The following is an 18,540-nucleotide window of genomic DNA, read 5'->3' on the forward strand; positions in this document are numbered from 1 at the left end:
GATCACTGGCAATTCATTCCATGGGTCAGATCACCTCTCCAGTCGAAACCATTTCGCATGCGTTGATATGTACATAGCATGCAATAAGCCATAAACCATCTGAATAACATCCAAATTTGCGGGATTTTTTTTGCCTACTCCTACACAAACGATAGGCCTCTAGCACAAATGTAATGGGCAGTATGTTTCACTTTCCCCAGAAATTGGGGATTTCCCGGGGGGGGGTACACTTCAATTGATGAGTGGATACCAGGCGCGACCATGGGGTTTCGAAAAGCACCCTAAACAAACGAAGTAAGTCTTTCCCAGATTATGGAACTGAATCTCTTTACAAGTATTTGGTTTGTGACACCCTACAAGTATTGGAATTATATCCCTTTTTCAGTATTTTAAAGATAAATTCCAGTTCTGGTAATATTCTCAAAATGACTTTTTACAGAATCTAAGATAATGACCACCCAAGTGTCTGTTTGTATGAATAAAAATTATGTGCCAAAGGATTCTGGAAGAAATTGCGTAATTGCTGAGAAATAAGCAAAATAAACGCACATTCGGTCACTTCCGTCGGGTCTTTATTCCAACAATAACAATAATAATAACGCAGTTCTTGTATAGCGCATATCACATTATGTCATAACGTCCCTATGCGCTTCCAAAGGACTTGGATATTATTATTAATACACTGTCCCACGTGTGCCTATCTGTGTTGGTGATCTTCAGTGTGAACATTTTTCAGGTAGATTTCAAGATTTCACAATGTTCAGTTTATGTAACTGCACCAGATCTAGATCCTCGATGATATACTGACAATTAAGCCTGGTTTTACAGACTTTCTCATGAAATCAGTGTTTACTGATTTCATGTTTACTGATTTCACTTACTTCTGGACCCCTCAGAAGAACAGTCGTTAGGCTGAAGAGGGCTATCCAGCCCATGTGTTGGAAAATAAAAAAAATTAAATAACAAAAAAATAAAACTGCAACTACTGGCATTTCTCTTTAATCATCGTTTTTGACATCGTTATAACGCAACATAGGCCTATACGTAACGTACTTACCCATTCTCTTTTTACGTGTGGTCGCGCCCGGTATCCACTATTCAATGGAATGGGGCCCCTCGGGTGGCATCTCGAGCTCTGGGAGGAACCAAATGTGGATTTGGAAAGTCGTCCTTAATCGGGTATATCGCTGTTACCATAGTAGCAACCAGAATTTTGCTCACGAAATGCAAATTGAATGTTTCCGTTCCAGATGCGAAACGAAAAAAAATCTCATGTCACACAACTTGCATTGCAGGACAGAGTTTTACGACCATGACAACGGGCCCAAAAGTCTCTTCCAAAATCAATTAGCGTCGTAAATAAGCGTTCGCGTGCTTCTAACGAAAGGTCTGGAACGTAACGCAACTATGGCTATACCACCATGACAATGCCAGTAGTTGCAAACACTGATTTCATGAGAAAGTCTGTAAAACCAGGCTTAATTGTCAGTATATCATCGAGGATCTAGATCTGGTACAGTTACATAAACTGAACTTTGTGAAATCTTGACATCTACGCTGAAAAATGTTCACACTGAAGATCGCCAACATAGATAAGCGCATGTCGGACCGTGTATTATTATTGCTTTGAATGTCGGCCCGGCGCTTGACCCGAATCCTGTGCTTATTTGCTAAATTCTCAGCAATTACACAATTTCTTCCAGAATCCTTTGGCACATATTTCTTATTTATACAAACAGACACTTTGGTGGTCATTTCATTGAATTCTGTACGAACTCATTTTGATATCGTTACCACAACTGACATTTTAAGTACCTCAAACTTCTTAGATCTTCTTGATTCGAATTTGTCTACCGATTGGTCGGTAAACAATAGAGATAAATGAGAAAGGTGCGTCCTTGAACATAACAGATGAGGCCATCTTAATGTGAAAAGTCAATATATTGGGACTGGCTGGAGAACTGCATAATAGACTATGACAATCACCAGAACAATAGATCCAATAATGAGACCGCTCAAGGACCATCTAAATGCACTCTGAGCAGCCTCTCTGGCGCCCTCATCGTCTCCTAGGTTGCGCTTGTTTCTCGCCTGGATACAAAGTGCATGATAAAAGGTAGATTTCTTTCTAGTAATGTGATTTGATAAACGAATGAGTGAATGCAAAAGCAAGAGACTGAATACATCAATCAATGAATTTAGTTGATTTTTTTTCATGATACACAAACGAATTTGATAATCAGTAAACATGGTTAACAGCATGTAGGCCTATATGACAAAAATATGATGTGCCTTCAATAAATCGTGACAGGGAAAGGGAGAATGAACAAATAAATAAGAGAGGAAGGAGAGGAGAAGGGAAACATGGAAAAATAAAACAAAATAGATAATAAAAAACACACAAAAAAGGAAGGATTTCGTGACAAACAGAAATACCGAAAGAAAACAAGGAAGGGACGGGGAAATACGGTAAAGGGAGGATAGAAGAAAATATAAGAGAAAAGTATAAAGAAGAAAGACACAAAATAATTATTTTATGAATATCTATTATTTCTGTTATAATCGTCATCAACACTACTATCATTGGTATTTTCTTGTCGTTTTTATCACTATTATGTTTATTATTAATATTCATTGTCATCAGAAGCATCACCATCATTACCATCACAATCATCACCACGATCATCGTCATCATCATCACCATCATCATTATCATTATCATCAACATCATCACCATCATCATCATTATCGTCATCTTCACCATCATCATCACCTTCACCATCATAATTATCATCATCGTCATCATCATCATCATCATCATCTTCACCGTCATCATCATCGTCGCCACCTTCATCATCACCATCATCATCGCCATCATCACCACCATCATCATCTTCATTATCACCAACATCATTATCATCATCTTCAACATCATCATCAACATCGTCATCATCACCGTCATCATAATCATTAACATCATCCTCATCATTTTTATCATAGCTATTATCATCGTAATCTTCTTCCTCCTCCTCCTCATCATCATCACCATCATCCCTGATAGCACTTACCTCAGATGCTTTGACGATTCCCACAATGCCAAATGGTACGCAGAACAAGATTGTGACGATGATAGCAAATGCAGTATAATCTCGAATAGGTTGCTGCGAAGGAGCCTGTCTGACAATTCCATGGTTATGTGGAACATTCTAAATAGGAAAGATAGGGAAAATATGATGGACCAATACGTTTTGGCATTCACAAAAGCCCATTTTCTCTTATTTTGCAAAGGCAATTTTTTTTTCAAAATAAAATTTGGTGAGCAAAATAGGATCCCGTTTCATAAACGAAAGTTACGATTTTGGAAATCATGTCATCCTGGTAAATACCATGAAAATGTCAGGTTTAAATAACTCTTGGCATTTTTTATAGCAGGAATTTTTAAGCAATGATGGCTTTTTTTAGCGTGTACTACAAATCTATGATGTGAATTCCAAATATCAGCCAGTTCTTGCTAACTGATCACAGAGAGAAATTGAAATGAATTCAGTTGACATAATGTACTTACGGTTACAGTTGCAACAAACAATTACATGGGCGGATCCAGGGGGCCAAGCCCCTCCCCCCCTATTGGCGGAGCAGAAAAAAGAAAAAAAGAAGGGGGAAAAAGAAATTAAAAAAAAAGAAATGAAGGGGAAAGAAAGGAGGACAAAAGAATAGGAAAAATAGGAGGAGGGAGACGAGTGAATGAAATAAGATCAGGGGAAGACTTGGAAAATTATTTGAAAATATACATTTCATGTCACTTTATAAAATTTTGGCTCGCGCTTCGCGCTCGCATAGCCTGTTCGATGCGATACATATCTTGCTCAATATGCTGATATATAGCTAAAATATCAAGTTTTGAAGCCAGTACATATTTCAGCTCAGACCTTAGGGTTTTATTATTTGGTTTGATTTACAAATTGATTTCTTAAAGTGCTCTGTAAAATGTCAGTTTTATGGTGTAATTATCATTTTGCAGCTTTTTGCGCTTTGTGCTTGCAGTATTTGCTTTGCCAAGTCGGCCTAAAAATTGTCTTTGTTTATTCCATAAGATTCTTTTTTAATATATTATATATATAACAAACTACTTAAAATCCCCCTTTTACGACATTTTTTAAAAGAAAAAAATCGTCTCGCGCTTTGCGCTCGCATTAATAGTTAAAATATATCAACTCATAAATCATATTCATGATTACTAAAGTGCTTTGAATATCCATTCTTCAGGCCTCAAATGTGAACAAATTTTTACTCACTAATTCGGCTTTTTGTATTTATAGATATGATGATAAAATTTCAATGAATTCCTTATAACTAAATTGTCCCTTTTTCAGAAAGGAATTTCGATAAGTTTCATATCGCGCTTAGGGAGTGGAATAGGATAGTCATAATTTTCATATGATGACAAAATGTCATTAGGCCTAGAATGTCCAGGTTCTAGGTCAGAATAATAATTATACTTGCTTATATAGCGCTTATTACTTTGTCAGAAGTCTCTAAGCGCTGTACAGTATATGCAGCATATTACCCGGGCTTTAGCAGTACAGCTGTTACGCGCGCTGCGTTTCACGGAATGAATTCCTGCCAGGTACGCATTTACCTCACCTGGGTTGAGTGCAGCACATTGTGGATCAATTTCTTGCTGGAGGAAATTACGCCATGGTTGGGATTCGAACCCACGATCTTATGTTTCAGAGTCCGGAGACTAATCGACTGGGCCATAGCGCTCCATAATAAAAATATCAGCTAGCGCTTCGCACTTCATAATTTCTAGTGCTTTAGATAGTGCTTAAATTCACCCTTTTTATACAAGAATATCATTTTTTTCACTCGCGCATCGCGCTCGCAATATAGGTTTTCATAAAACAAAATAAATGTATTGTGAATGCCCAGATTATGTTTAACTCTAAAACACAGGCACACACGCACGCATGATCTTTATTCAAAACGTGCTAAAACTATCAAGTTTTCGCTTGCATTATTTATGTATGAACTTCTTTTTTCATGATTAAAAAATGAATAGAGTGTCCCATCTTTAAGCATGAAATCTTTTTTTTCCTCTCGCGCTTCGAGCTCACATCAATTGTTTACTTTTGCACCTATACCGTTTATTTGAAAGATTGCCTAGAATGTCAGAACAATTTCTAAAAGTTGAAATTCGTATCGTCTTAATGGCTAACTGCAAATCGGTCTTAACGGGTCCTTTTTCGATCAAGCCAGAAAAAATATTAAAAATTTCTGCTCGCGCTTCGCACTCGCAATAATTATCTAGTTACATACGAATTATGTTCACGTTCACAAACATTTCCCAGAATATTCATTTTTTCAGGACAAAATACATGAAATAAAAAAAAAATCAGCTCGCGCTTAGCGTTCGCATTATTCAAATAGGGCTGATAAGATCATTACATATTTTTACGTTGTTTTATAAGAATAAAGCTAAGAAATAACCGTTAGGACCTCGGCGTTTCCCCCCCCCCAAAAAAAAAATAATAAATTAAAATTAAAATTAAAAAATTAAATAAAATCACGACCTAGAAAATGGGGCAAAAAGAAAAGAGATAAGTGAAATATACACTGTTAGAAAAAATAAAAGAAGTTCCTGCAGCAGAGTCTCGAGAACACCTGTAATCTTACCGAATTGCGTAATAATCATTCTGTAAATTCATAAAACAAGATTTTTTCTGCAATTTAACAGAACAGGTCTGTTTAAAAAGGGGAAAAGGGTGTTCTATTCAAGGAAATTTGTAAGATTCCATACATCAAATACCAATTTCCTGTAAGATTACGCAATTCGGTAAGATTACAGGTGTTCTCGAGACTCTGCTGCAAGAACTTCTTCTATTTTTTCTAACAGTGTATGCCTCTAATTTGTCAAATGTTATGTCAAAATCTATCACAAACTTTGATTTTTGTAATCAAAATGTCAAAAATTTTGCTCACTCACCCGCTTCGCTCGCAACTTTTCATTAATTTTACGCAATATGCCGTATCAAGCCCCCTCAAAATGTTTGGCTCATTACGCCACTGAGACAACCTCTTCAAAGAAAAAAAAATCAACTTTGAGCGGTCAATCGGGGAAAATATGGGTGAAAAAACGCCCACCCCCCCCTATTGGCTGCCGCTGGATCCGTCCCTACAATTATATATTATCAAGAAAGAATTATTACATTTAACATTGTAATTCAAAAAAAAATCAAACGGAATATTACATAGAAATGTATCGAAAATGAATATAAAAAGAAAATTACTTTGATATCACCTTTGATTACAATGAGATAGAAGGAGGGTAGCATTATGACTACAGAGTTCTATGTTGTTGTAAACGGTACCACATTTATGTAAATGATTATTTTAAGGGATGGTCCGGACGAAATTGATGAAATTTTCGGCATTTTGCTCAGTGAATTCTACTCTATTTATTAAAGGTGAAGTCCATCTCAGAAAAATGTTGATTTGAATCAATAGAGAAAAATCAGACAAACACAATGTTGAAAATTTCATCCGAATCGGATGTAAAATAAGAAAGTTATGACATTTCAAAGTTTCGCTTATTTTAAACAAAAATAGTTATACGAACGAGCCAGTTACATCCAAATGAGAGAGTCGATGATGTCATTCACTCACTATTTCTTCTGTTTTTTATTGTTTGAATTATACAATATTTCAATTTTTTACGAATTTGACGATTAGGACCTCCTTGCCTGAAGCACAAAATGTTAAAATAATGGAATTCCACGTGTTCACCGAGGAATGAAACTTCATTTCACATGACAATGACGAGAAAATAAAAAATATTTCATATAATGAAATACAAAAGAAATAGTGAGTGAGTGATGTCATCAACTCTCTCATTTGGATGTAACTGGCTCGTTCATATAACTATTTTGTTGAAAATAAGCGAAACTTTAAAATGCCATAACTTTCTTATTTTACATACGATTTGATGAAATTTTCAGTGTTATGCTTGTTGAATTTTTCTCTTTTTATACAAATCAACTTTTTGTTGGGGTGGACTTGTCCTTTAAGCTAGTCATACTGACAGCCCGGACCATCCCTTTAAAGACAATGATTTGCCTTTGCATCATCCTCATCGCTAGATATAAAGTACTTGTCGAAGCCATGGAATTACCATTATCAGCTTGTTTTCCGACGTGCGAAAAAAAAACGAAGAAAAAAATCGAAGAATTTAATTAATGAAATAGGTTTGCTATTATAGGCCCCTCTTTGTTCACGAAACACCGTCAGAGACAAACAATAGATATCATTTTATATGGGGTATTTTATGCACTTTGGCAACAGTATATTGAACTCTTTCATTGAAAACATGATACATTAATAAATAGAAAATCCTTTCTGGGTGACTTATAGCAAGCAATACCATTAAACACGACTTAATACCAGTGAGATTAATGCCTTGGTTACATTTGCTGTACGGCCCTTGTACAGCTGCTGTACGGCTAGTCGAAATCAGTCGTTTTGTTCATTTTTATTCAGACCCACTTTATGTAGCTGATACCAAAATATTAAAACGGCTGTTTTCGACTCGCCTTACGGCCGCCGTAAGGCAAATGTGACCAAGGTATAAGGAATTTATGACGATTGGAATGATAGGATCTTCCAACTCACGTGATCCACTAGAAGAGCGGTATTACCGGTATCAACTGATTGGTAAGAAGGCGGGACTCCGGTTGTGACGTAATTCGTTTGTGGAGGGTTGCTAGAATAAACTGGGTATCCATTGCCGGTAATTGGCATTTTCGTTTCGTTTATGTTTTCTTCCGTGGCTGTAAAATATGAAAAATTGCGATATGCCTCATTATTACTGCAAAAATTGAAATGTGAGACCAAATAACTGCACAGAATACAACAAGAATATGGAAACAATTTAAAGATATATAGGGTGAATAACAAGACATAACTACGAACTACTTTATATTTTATCAAAGTTCTGAAAGTACTAAAATCTAAATGATGAATCTAAATCAAAATCTAAGACTCGATTTTTAGCAATTCATTCCCTGTCATGCAATTGGCAGCTATAGTTGCCCAAATGATTTGTTTTGTTTATCCAATTTTACATGCAGCCAGGAAATCAACTTCTTCTTTTCATGTTGTTGTACTGGCACGGAATCCACAATTCGTTTGATCATGTAAAGAATAGCGGTTTATATAGACATTTTTTTTTACAAAAGTTGTATTTTTGCATCCGTATTTTAAAGAGTTGATTTCGGATAATGCCGCGAGTAGAATTAAGATTTTCCCCATAACCACGCGTGATATAACATTTGTGTGTAGTAATACACGCGAGCAAAATATCCAGCTCAGAATTGACCAATGACAGAACGGTACGATGTCATTCGTCTCGCTATTGTTGTATGAATATTCAACAAGCAATATACCTATCATCAAGGAAATCCGTATGCAAATAAAATTGATTACTGGATGTTTTCAGATATTTTAGATAAAAAAAGTGTTGAATTGTAAAATAATAATGTTAATAATAGAACAGTTTTTGTAAAGCGCCTTACAAGGGTCTCAATGTACGTCAAGAAAAGAAGAAAAGGTGAGAAAAAAAAACTGCTGGTAGTGCTGTGATAATATCATTTTTAGTTACAAAAAATTATTTTCAATACATATTTGAATTACCCAATTGTATCAATTTACCTTAAATTGTGTGGATACTATTCCTGAGTTCCGGCGTTGCATGCGCAAACCCCGTTCGTCATAAACAGATAAAATTTTCTTAACAACAGGTACGTTTTATAAATCCTTATGACGTGATCTTAGATTTCGAACAGGATCATATTTGACAAGTAGCTCAAGACAGATAAGATGGGTCATTTTGTCGAAAACACTTAAATGAGAGTAGTAACATCTTGAACTTAAATGAATGGTCCGGGCTGAAAATACTTATGTCTAAATATGAAAATTCACCAAGCAAATAAATGCTGAAAATTTAATCAAAATCGGAGAACAAATATCAAAGTTATTGAATTTCAAAGAATTGCATTATTCCGGTGAAACAGTTCTAGGCATGTCTTTATGAATGTTCATTAGGTGGGCTGATGATGTCATATCCCCACTTGTTTTTTTTTTTTTTATTATATGAAACTAGGTTTTTTTTCCCAAGAACTAAAACAATTGGATTAACAACTGATTAAGTGCATTAGTTATTTATTGCCGTAGCTTATTTCATCATATGGGAGACACATCATTTACAAATATATGAAAATATAAAACATCTATGATTTCATGTCATAACATAAGAAAAAAAAGTGGGGATGTGGCATCATCAACCCACTAATGAATATTCATGACAATGTGCATACATGTATAACTGTTTTCACACAATATTTAGAAACATTGAAATTCAATAAACTTTGTTATTTGTTATCCGATTTTGATCAAATTTTCAGCATTGTGCACTGTAGAGTTCACTCTATTTATTGAGATCTAAATATTTATCTCGAGCGCCGTGGTTTGAAAGTGGAGAAGAAGAAGCTGCAGATTTTTTAACAATTGACAGAATCTAATTAATGGGAATGTGTAATTAAAAACTTAAGGTGAATGCAAATATAATCAGTGATGAAATTAGAATTTTGAATAACATCCGAAGGTTTTATTCATCATTATAGGCTAAATGAGAGGCGGGATTATGCAGCAATAAATGGTATGGTTTTCCCCAATTGCTTACCCAAACTAACAACTAAACTAAACCATTAGTGACTAAATCACGTTGTAAGCAATTTGGTCATAAATGCGCCTATACAGTGCGTATCAAAAAACGGGACAGTTTTGAAAAGTCTATAAAAATATTGTTCAAAATTATCATATCTATATTTTGATGTTAATAGATGCTCTGATATCTTATCTTTGATATGCAATTAAAAAAAACATACTTTGTTCATGCTTGAGCGAACATGGGACGTTTTTATCGGGGTTTCAAAAACAATGGCAGAAATGAGATTGGATGTTTAGACTTTTGGCCAATCAGCCGACTTTATAAAAATCTTGTTATTATCTTTGCCACAATTTTCAAATTATGCTGTCAAATTTCATGTACAAATTAATTTTTTACCTAAATTATTTTGTTTTTCATTTAAGATTCTTTTACCTTTGAGCTTTCCTTCATAAGTAAGAAGACTTTTTGTCAACCCAAGTAAGAAGATTTGCATTATTAATTAGGAGAAGTTGGAATTATTCAAATCCTTTAATTATGTAAACAAATTATGCTATGGTACCTATAAAAGACATCCTATTTTCAAGTGGTTATTAAATCCTTCACCAAGTTTAATTATGTGCTTGGCATAACAAACAGGAAAGGATCCATGTCTTTCAATGGCAATGGTGTAGCCTAATGAGTCGATTTTGAAGGATAAAGATATGGCAGATCGGGTAAAATGTACAATGGGGGGACAGACTGATCCCCCCCCCCCCCCCCGACGAATCACAAGCCAAGAAAGGGAAAGAAAAAAGAAAAGAGGAAAAAGGAAAGAGATTACAAAAAGGTTGAAGGGGCAAAAAAGAAAGAGTTGACGAGAAAGGGAAAAGCAAAAACTGGACTGCAGAATGTCGGAAAAATAACTGGGGACACAGGGCTTTTCCAACAGATTTTTTTTTTTTATTCCACCATCTTTGTCGGTAAATGTCAATTAAACTGTACACTTTCATCGGTTAATTGTGATTTTTACGCAATGCGACCTCTTGAGCTTTTTGTACCAATAATGAGGACGGACTGGGCTGACCAGGGATAGGAAAAAGTTAGAGAACATCTTTTAGGTAACATAATTAAAGGGGAATCCAGCCTTGGCTATAGAATGTTGTGTTGGGGAGGAGAAAAATTAATTTAACAGAATGGTGAAAGTTTGAAAGAAATCGGACAAGCAATAAGAAAAATATAACTGCTTTAAAATTGAGATCACTAATACCATATGACCATGTAGATTTCAAATTAGCAACTGGGTAAAGTAAATTATGACAAGGGGCAATGACCACTTTCCCATAGGCCATGTACTTTATTATCAGGGATTTGTGGTTTTCTCCTAAGTACCCATTCCCCTGGGGCAGTAATCTAGATATAACCCAGGTAGTATATTGTTTAATGTCCTCATGAAAGAAAAATATAATTTGAAATAAAACTTTTGGGGAACATGACATTTTTAGCCATGATATTTATTGGAGTACGTGGAAAAGTAGTCCTTGCCTTACATCACCATGACATCACATAAGCGGCCAATTTGAAGTCTCCATGGGTATAGTGATTACCAATATTTACAACTTAAAAAAATCATAACTTTCTTGTTATTTGTCCAATATTGTTCAAAATTTCACCTATCAACTTGTCTGATTTTTCTTATAAAAACAAGTTTTTATTTGGGTTGGATTCCCCTTTAAAACAATAACATTTTCGCGCGTAGCGCCCTCATCAATTTTTTAATTGGTTACCTAAAATAAATGTCTAGTTTTTCAGGTTGAAATATCAAAAATGTTCAGCTCGCCCTTCGCGCTTGCGTCAATTGATTAGTTAGAAACCAATTTGTTCACGGTTACAAAAAGGGCTTATAATATCCAGTTCTTAGGCCGGAATATCAAACATTTCAGCTCGCGCTTTGTGCTCATATATAACTGTTCAGATATATCCACCCTGTTCATAGTTAAATGAAAAACTTAAAATGTCCGGTTTACAGATCGGAATATAAAAAATAAATAATATAAAAACAAACTTGCTTAGACTATCAAGTTATTCGGTCGGAATGTAAACAAATTTCAGCTCGAGCTTCGCACTGGCATGAAATTCCATCCTGTTCATAAACTAATGAAGTGCTCGGAATGTAAAGTTTTCAGGTCGAAATACCCCCACAAAAAATAAAAAAATAATAAAAAAAATAGCTCGCGCTTAGCGCTCACACGAATTAATTGTTTTAATTACGGTCTTGTTCAGTTAAAAAAAATGTACTTAGAATGTCACTTTTCAGAGGCGAATATCTCAAATTTTCTGCTTGCTCTTTGAGGTCGCACCAGTTAATTATTCAGTTAGACACCAATTAGTTCATGGTTACTAAAAGTACTTAGAATGTCCACTTCTTAAGTCGGAATACCAAAAGTTTTAGCTCGCGCTTCGCGCCCGCACGACTTTTTACAAACCCATCCTGTAACTGCTTATAATGTCTAGTGTCCAGTTAGAAATATCAACAATTTTAGCTCGCGCTTCGCGCTCGCATAATTTATTAAGGAAGATACCCATCCAATTCATAATTAAGTGCACAAAATATATTGTTCTAGGTTAATTTTTTTAGAAAAAATCAGCTCGCGCTTCGCGCTAGCAATTATTAATTTCCAAATGATTTCAATGTCAAATACCTCTTTTTTATAACGTCTCCAAATTAGCCAAATTAGGAACATAATGTAGACACCTTTTAATAGAATTAAAAAAAGTTTTTTTATATAAAGATTGCAATTACCTCTTGATCAGAAATATATCGATCACGATCCAATATATTTCATTTCTGGAATGATATACAAAAAAATAATTGATTTCGACATTAAAGTGTATCGTCCGAGAGCGAATATCAGGAGTAGCAAGATCCCAACTATTTTATTGGGAACTCCCTGGGAAACCATTCCCACCTTCAATGTCACTGGTAGACCTACACATCTAAACGTGTAGGGGGGTTGCTGGCTACAAAATGCAGGGCAAGGGGGACTGCGAGGTGCCCAAATATCCTCAGGCTGAATAATAATTTTTAAAATGTTCGCTCTCTTCGCTCGCTCGAAAATTAAAAACTGTGAAGTTGATATTTTGGAAATTATTATCAGCCCCCCTAGAAACAAAATTGTGCCTACATACGTCCATGTCTACTACCTCCCCCCCCCCCCCCCCCGACGAAATATGGCAGGTACTGTATGGAGCCACCCTTCCAAATCCACCATGTTTGACATACAGAGTATGGCCCATTAATTGAATTTGTAGTAAAGAAAAAATATTTGTCAAAGTGGTGTCTTTGAAATTGGCTTAAGTGATCACTTTTTAACGTATTGTTCAAGGAAACTTATCAGGCCTGTATTTGGGCAGCATAGAACTATAAGCATTCGATGTATGAAAAACTATTGTGAAAATGATTTTAATTTCGTTTTATCTCAAATCAATTGGTCTGTTATATTTGAATGTAATGAAGTGAATATTGCTTGGTCACACTTCAAAAGTATTTTCATGTCAGTAGTTGATAAGTGTGCACCTTTAAAACAAGTAAGAATTAAGCAAAGAACAGAAAGATGGATGACCAGTGAAATTATTGGTTTGATAAGACAACGAAATATAGCTTTCAGGAAAATGAAAAAGGATATTGGTAATTTAGAACTCGAAAGGAAATTTAAACTATTGCGAAATGTGGTACAAAGGAAAGTGAGGAAAGCTAAAGACGAATTTTTCCAAAATCAAATTGAAGACAATAAACATGATTCTAGGAAATTATGGAAAAATCTCAAAGAGTTAGGTTAAAAAACAAACAAAAAAATATTCAGAAAAGTGTTATTCATATTAAAGGGGAACTATGTCATGATAATCTAAAGATAGCCGACGAATTTAACAATTATTTCACAACAGAGGACGATGAATTAGCTTGTGAGCTCCCCATTACGGACAGAAGTGAGTTTGGGGCCGACAGTCCTAATTTAAAAAAACTTTACGACAATAAAGGTATACAAAAAAGGCTGTTTTAATTTTTCTCCTGTCACAGAAAAGTTTGTATTAAATGAATTATCCAAGTTGAAAATATCAAAAAGTACCGGACTTGACTTGGTTCCTGCTAGATTTTTAAAGGATGGTGCAAAAAACTCTTTATTCCTTTAACTTACATTATTAATCTATCTATTTCAACTTGTACCTTCCCTGATGAAATGAAAATCGCTAAAGTCACACCATTACACAAAAAGAAAGACAAAACTCATGTTGGGAATTATAGACCTATCAGTGTGTTAAGCATAGTGTCGAAAATTTTGGAGAAATGCGTGTATTCTCAAATTGAGAAATACTTTAAAGAATACAAAATCATTTATGAATTTCAGTCTGGTTTTAGGAATGGTTATTCTACTGAAACATGTTTAATTCAATTGTTGGATTTTGTTAGGAATTAAATTTCCGAAGGCCGTTATGTTGGAATGGTTCTTCTTGACTTACAAAAAGCATTCGATACGGTTAATCATGAAATACTTTCAAAGAAATTAGAAGTGATGGGTTTGAATTTAGCATGTTTGAATTGGTTTAGGTCTTACTTGACAAATCGCCGCCAAGTGGTATCCATGCAAAATGTACTCTCATATTCTATGCCTATAAAGTGTGGAGTTCCTCAGGGGAGCATATTAGGTCCCATTCTTTTTATGTGCTATATCAATGATATGTGTATTTGTGTCAATGAAAGTAAATTACTTTTATATGCAGACGACAGTTTTTACTCTATTCTGATACAAGTCCTAAGCTGATCGGTGAAAAACTTAGCTTAGAATTATCAAATTGTGTTAAATGGATGACAGATAATAAGCTTAGCTTACATGTTGGTAAGACCGAAAATATTGTGTTTTGTCCGCGGGCTAGGTCTAAGCATACAGATGATTTCAATATATATTATAACAATCAATTAATTAAGAGACAGAATTCCGTGAAGTATTTAGGCCTGATATTAAATAGTGATCTCTCATGTACATCTATGGTTGACTCTATTGTCAAAAAAGCTAATGCTCGCTTGAAATTTCTATACCGGTATCAAAATTGCATGAATACGAAATCCAGACGCATTTTAAGCTTTTCATTAATACAGTGTTTATTTGATTATGCTAATGCAGCATGGTACTGCAGTCTTGGAAAGGTTGATCAAAAAAAGTTTAGAATTATTCAAAATAAGATTGTTAGATTTATTACTTGCTTACACCCAAGAACACATGTTGGGAAGAATGAAATCGAAAAAGCTGGCCTTCTTCCCAAAGACTTGAGGTCGCAACAACTTATACTTCACCATGTTCATAAAATTTTCTATTGAAACGAATATCATTACATATCAAAAAACTTTACACGGTCATCTAATATTCACGGGCATGAAACAAGAAATAGTCTGTTTAACTTTGTTGTACCTATGAGAAAAGGTCAAATTGGCAACACATTTTATTATAATGGTATACATTTTTGGAATTCCCTCCCTAATCATGTTAAATCGGTTAAGACTTTTACACAATTTAAAAGAGTATTGAAACAACACTTTAAAAATGTCCCCACTCTGTAATGTTAAATATTCTTTCTAATTTCATGTGTATCATGAAGTCTTATATATAACTATTTAGTTATGATTTATTTAATCAACTTGTTTTACATTGTTTCATCATCTTTTGTTGTTTGCGTGAAAGTTTGATATCAAACTTATTTGTACTTTTTCATATCTTAGGTTTTACGATTAATGAATCTTGTATTAGTTACGATGCATTTAGCGCTACTTAAAAACTGATTATAGTATAATTTTCATATGTAACCTAGAAGTAATGATCGTTTACTCAACCTTTTTCACAATTATTTTAATCATATTTTGCGTAAATGGTTTTCATGGCAAACTTATTTGTTTTTGTCTTTTTATATATTAAGTTTTACAATTTTTCGTGTAAATTTAGTGGTCTAGACTTAATTGATGTAGTTTGTAGATTTCTATAGGTGTTTTTTCATAGATGTACATTGTTGTCAATTACTGATGTAAGGACCCCATTGGAAATAAGCCATCTCGGCTTTCATGGGCAATCCTGTCAAGGTATACACTACTGTTCATATTTTCATGTACTTGTTCACAGTTACCTGACAAATAAAATCAATCAATCAATCAAATATGTATAAAAAGGAACATGTCAGTGGCGGATCCCCTTTTAAGAGGCTCAAAATTGTGGGAGGGGAGTAGAAGTCCTGAATCCGCCCCTGTGACATGAAATAAAGTTGAAAAGAAAAAAAAAGTGAACCTTAATGAAAATGCCCACACGGCAGTGTCAGGTGAAAAGGAAGAATACAGAATTGTCCTAAACACCTTTGTAAACAAAAACGCAAAATCCTTTGCAAAAGACGCAGTGTAAATTATACATGGGACCCAGTGCATAAAGAATTTGTCATAAAAACTCTAGCCAACAAACTGATTCCATTGAAATTTACACATTAAAAAATGTTTTATGCAACGGGTCCCTAATTAGTTTTTGTGTTGTGATGAATGTGGAAATTCAAATTTGAGCTCAACAAACATCTAATTTAGCCAAAAGGCATAACAATTCTAATTTTATTATAAATATGTTTATACATTTAGATATTATACACTTATACATTCATACATATGAACATACAGATGCCACACACGAGTTACACATCATTAATTTGAAGTCTCAGAAACGAAATTGGTTGCTCAAGCACTCCTATCGGTCACTGATAAAATTGAATGCGCCATTCCTGAATTTCATTGCCCACAATTTTGAATTCAAAAGTACATTCGTTAATTTGTAAGACCATTAACAAACATTTTTGCCTTAGAACGAAATCAAAAGTATATGACAAATACTGAAGTCGTCAAATTTGAAATAGTCTTGACCATACATATTATTATCATTCAATGTACTGGAACTATACTACTCACAAGTTTTTAAAAACTTTTCTACACAGTTTTCCAATTTTCTCTGATATTATTTGTCATTCCTGTACATATTGTATATATCTATATTATTTATTTTCATGCTGAGAAAATGGATAAATTGAACTGAACTGAGTTTATTTGAATGATTATAGTGTCTTAAATTAATCCCATTGTCTGATTTTAAAATTTGAATGACCGATATATCCTGGAAAACGATACCTCGTGAATTTATATGCACAAGTCTAATGATTTCAATTCACTCTTAAATGAAATTGGACGGGAAAACCTATATAACCCAAAATGTGAAGTTGAAAGGTCTACGTTACTTCGATTATGATATAAGAATAAAACAAGCATACAATGTACAAAGAATGACATGTTTGGCTTCCAATAATTTTAATACAGAGTAAATCCATGGCCTAAGTTAAACCCGACTTCGGAATACGGGTCATTATCTCCGCATACATTCGTAATTCCGAAGCTTCGTTATTCCGAAGATTCGAATATTCCGAAGGTTCGAATATTCCGAAGGTTCGAATATTCAGAAGGTTCGTTATTCCGAAGTTTCGTATTTCCGAAAGTTCCTAATTCCGAAGGTTCGTTAGTCTAGAAATGATAACGAACCTTATTTCGTTTTCCGACTAACGAACCTTCAGAACAACGAAGATTATTTCGTTTTCTGATTATCGAACCTTCGGAATAACGAGCCTTCGGAACAACGCCACAAATGTTCGGATTAACGAACCCTTTTACGTTTTCGGATTAACGAACATCGAGGTATAGGCAATTTACGTGTTTCGGAATTACAAACCTTCGGAATTACGAAGTGTAACCCATTATCTCAATTGCTTATCATATGACTTTTTTTACAAACCCTTCACAAAATTATATTTTAAACAATCATCATAAATCAATACCTTCCAAAATGTCAACCTTCTCATTTATATCAACAGGAGTAAGTTATCAGATGGTTCTGTAAAACGACCAATACTATATATAGATCCAGAAGTAATATCGCTAGATTCTATGTCTTTTGGATTAACAGCGACAACTTGGAATTTAAAGGATTCTACTTACTGGCCATTCTGAAGATACAACAATCTTTTTTGAACTGCCTAAAGAAATACCTGCACTCTCGGATTGCTCTCCTAAAGTGATTCAAAATATTTTGAAGACCTTATGATTTATAGATTTGTTTTTCATTCTATCGCTTGCCTCGTCTACGTAATAACATTCTTCCCTGGATTCCTGTCGTCATGGATATTCATATCGAACATATCGAAAGTAAAACAAAAAAAGACATTCCTAAATTCCCGGGTAACCTGGCACACTTTCAAGTAGGAATCATAAAAAGTAATAAGTGTTCACGGGGTTTCACACCGGGATGTGCGGAGAGATGCTTAGCCATGTTAGCGTCTCGTAGAGTTGCGTCGAGTTGCGAAGGGACTACGCTATGCCGCGGCCGCCGTTCGTTTTGCCCATGCAACTCTACGCAGAATGGGTAGGCAGGGGGGACGCAAAAAATACAAATGTTGTTTTTTTTTACGCACTCTTGGCGTAGAACCAGGTCTACGCAAGTCTACGCAACTGTCCGCCACTTTTACGCAACACTACGTAACTGTACGCCGCTCCTACGCAACGCTACGCCAAAAATGATATTTCACACTTTCTCACTTTTTAAAACTTGCGCATTGTATGGCTGAAAATAATTACTTGTAAATAAGAAGAGTAAAATTCACCAAGGAAAATGCAGAATTTTTTATTGTCACTACATGATATCATAATCATTTCACATTTTCTTACATGTGTGTACGATCTGGACATAGTAACTTGGACATAAGGGTATTGAAGTATT

The 18,540-nt window shown here is 34.6% G+C and overlaps 1 protein-coding gene across 1 annotated transcript; it reads right to left on the reverse strand.

Annotated features, from left to right (window-relative positions):
• Positions 1-1,792: 1,792 nt before the first annotated feature.
• Positions 1,793-18,105, reverse strand: LOC121427158. Its single transcript, XM_041623420.1, has 4 exons — positions 17,763-18,105; positions 7,669-7,826; positions 3,069-3,206; positions 1,793-2,091 (listed from the first exon to the last, which is right to left on the reverse strand). Exons 1-4 carry the CDS (start codon positions 17,767-17,769, stop codon positions 1,936-1,938), a joined length of 459 nt encoding a protein of 152 aa, XP_041479354.1. The 5' UTR covers positions 17,770-18,105; the 3' UTR covers positions 1,793-1,935.
• Between the last annotated feature and the right edge of the window lie 435 nt (positions 18,106-18,540).

The sequence above is a fragment of the Lytechinus variegatus genome, chromosome 14, assembly GCF_018143015.1.
Source record: "Lytechinus variegatus isolate NC3 chromosome 14, Lvar_3.0, whole genome shotgun sequence".
In the NCBI taxonomy this organism is placed as follows: domain Eukaryota; kingdom Metazoa; phylum Echinodermata; class Echinoidea; order Temnopleuroida; family Toxopneustidae; genus Lytechinus; species Lytechinus variegatus.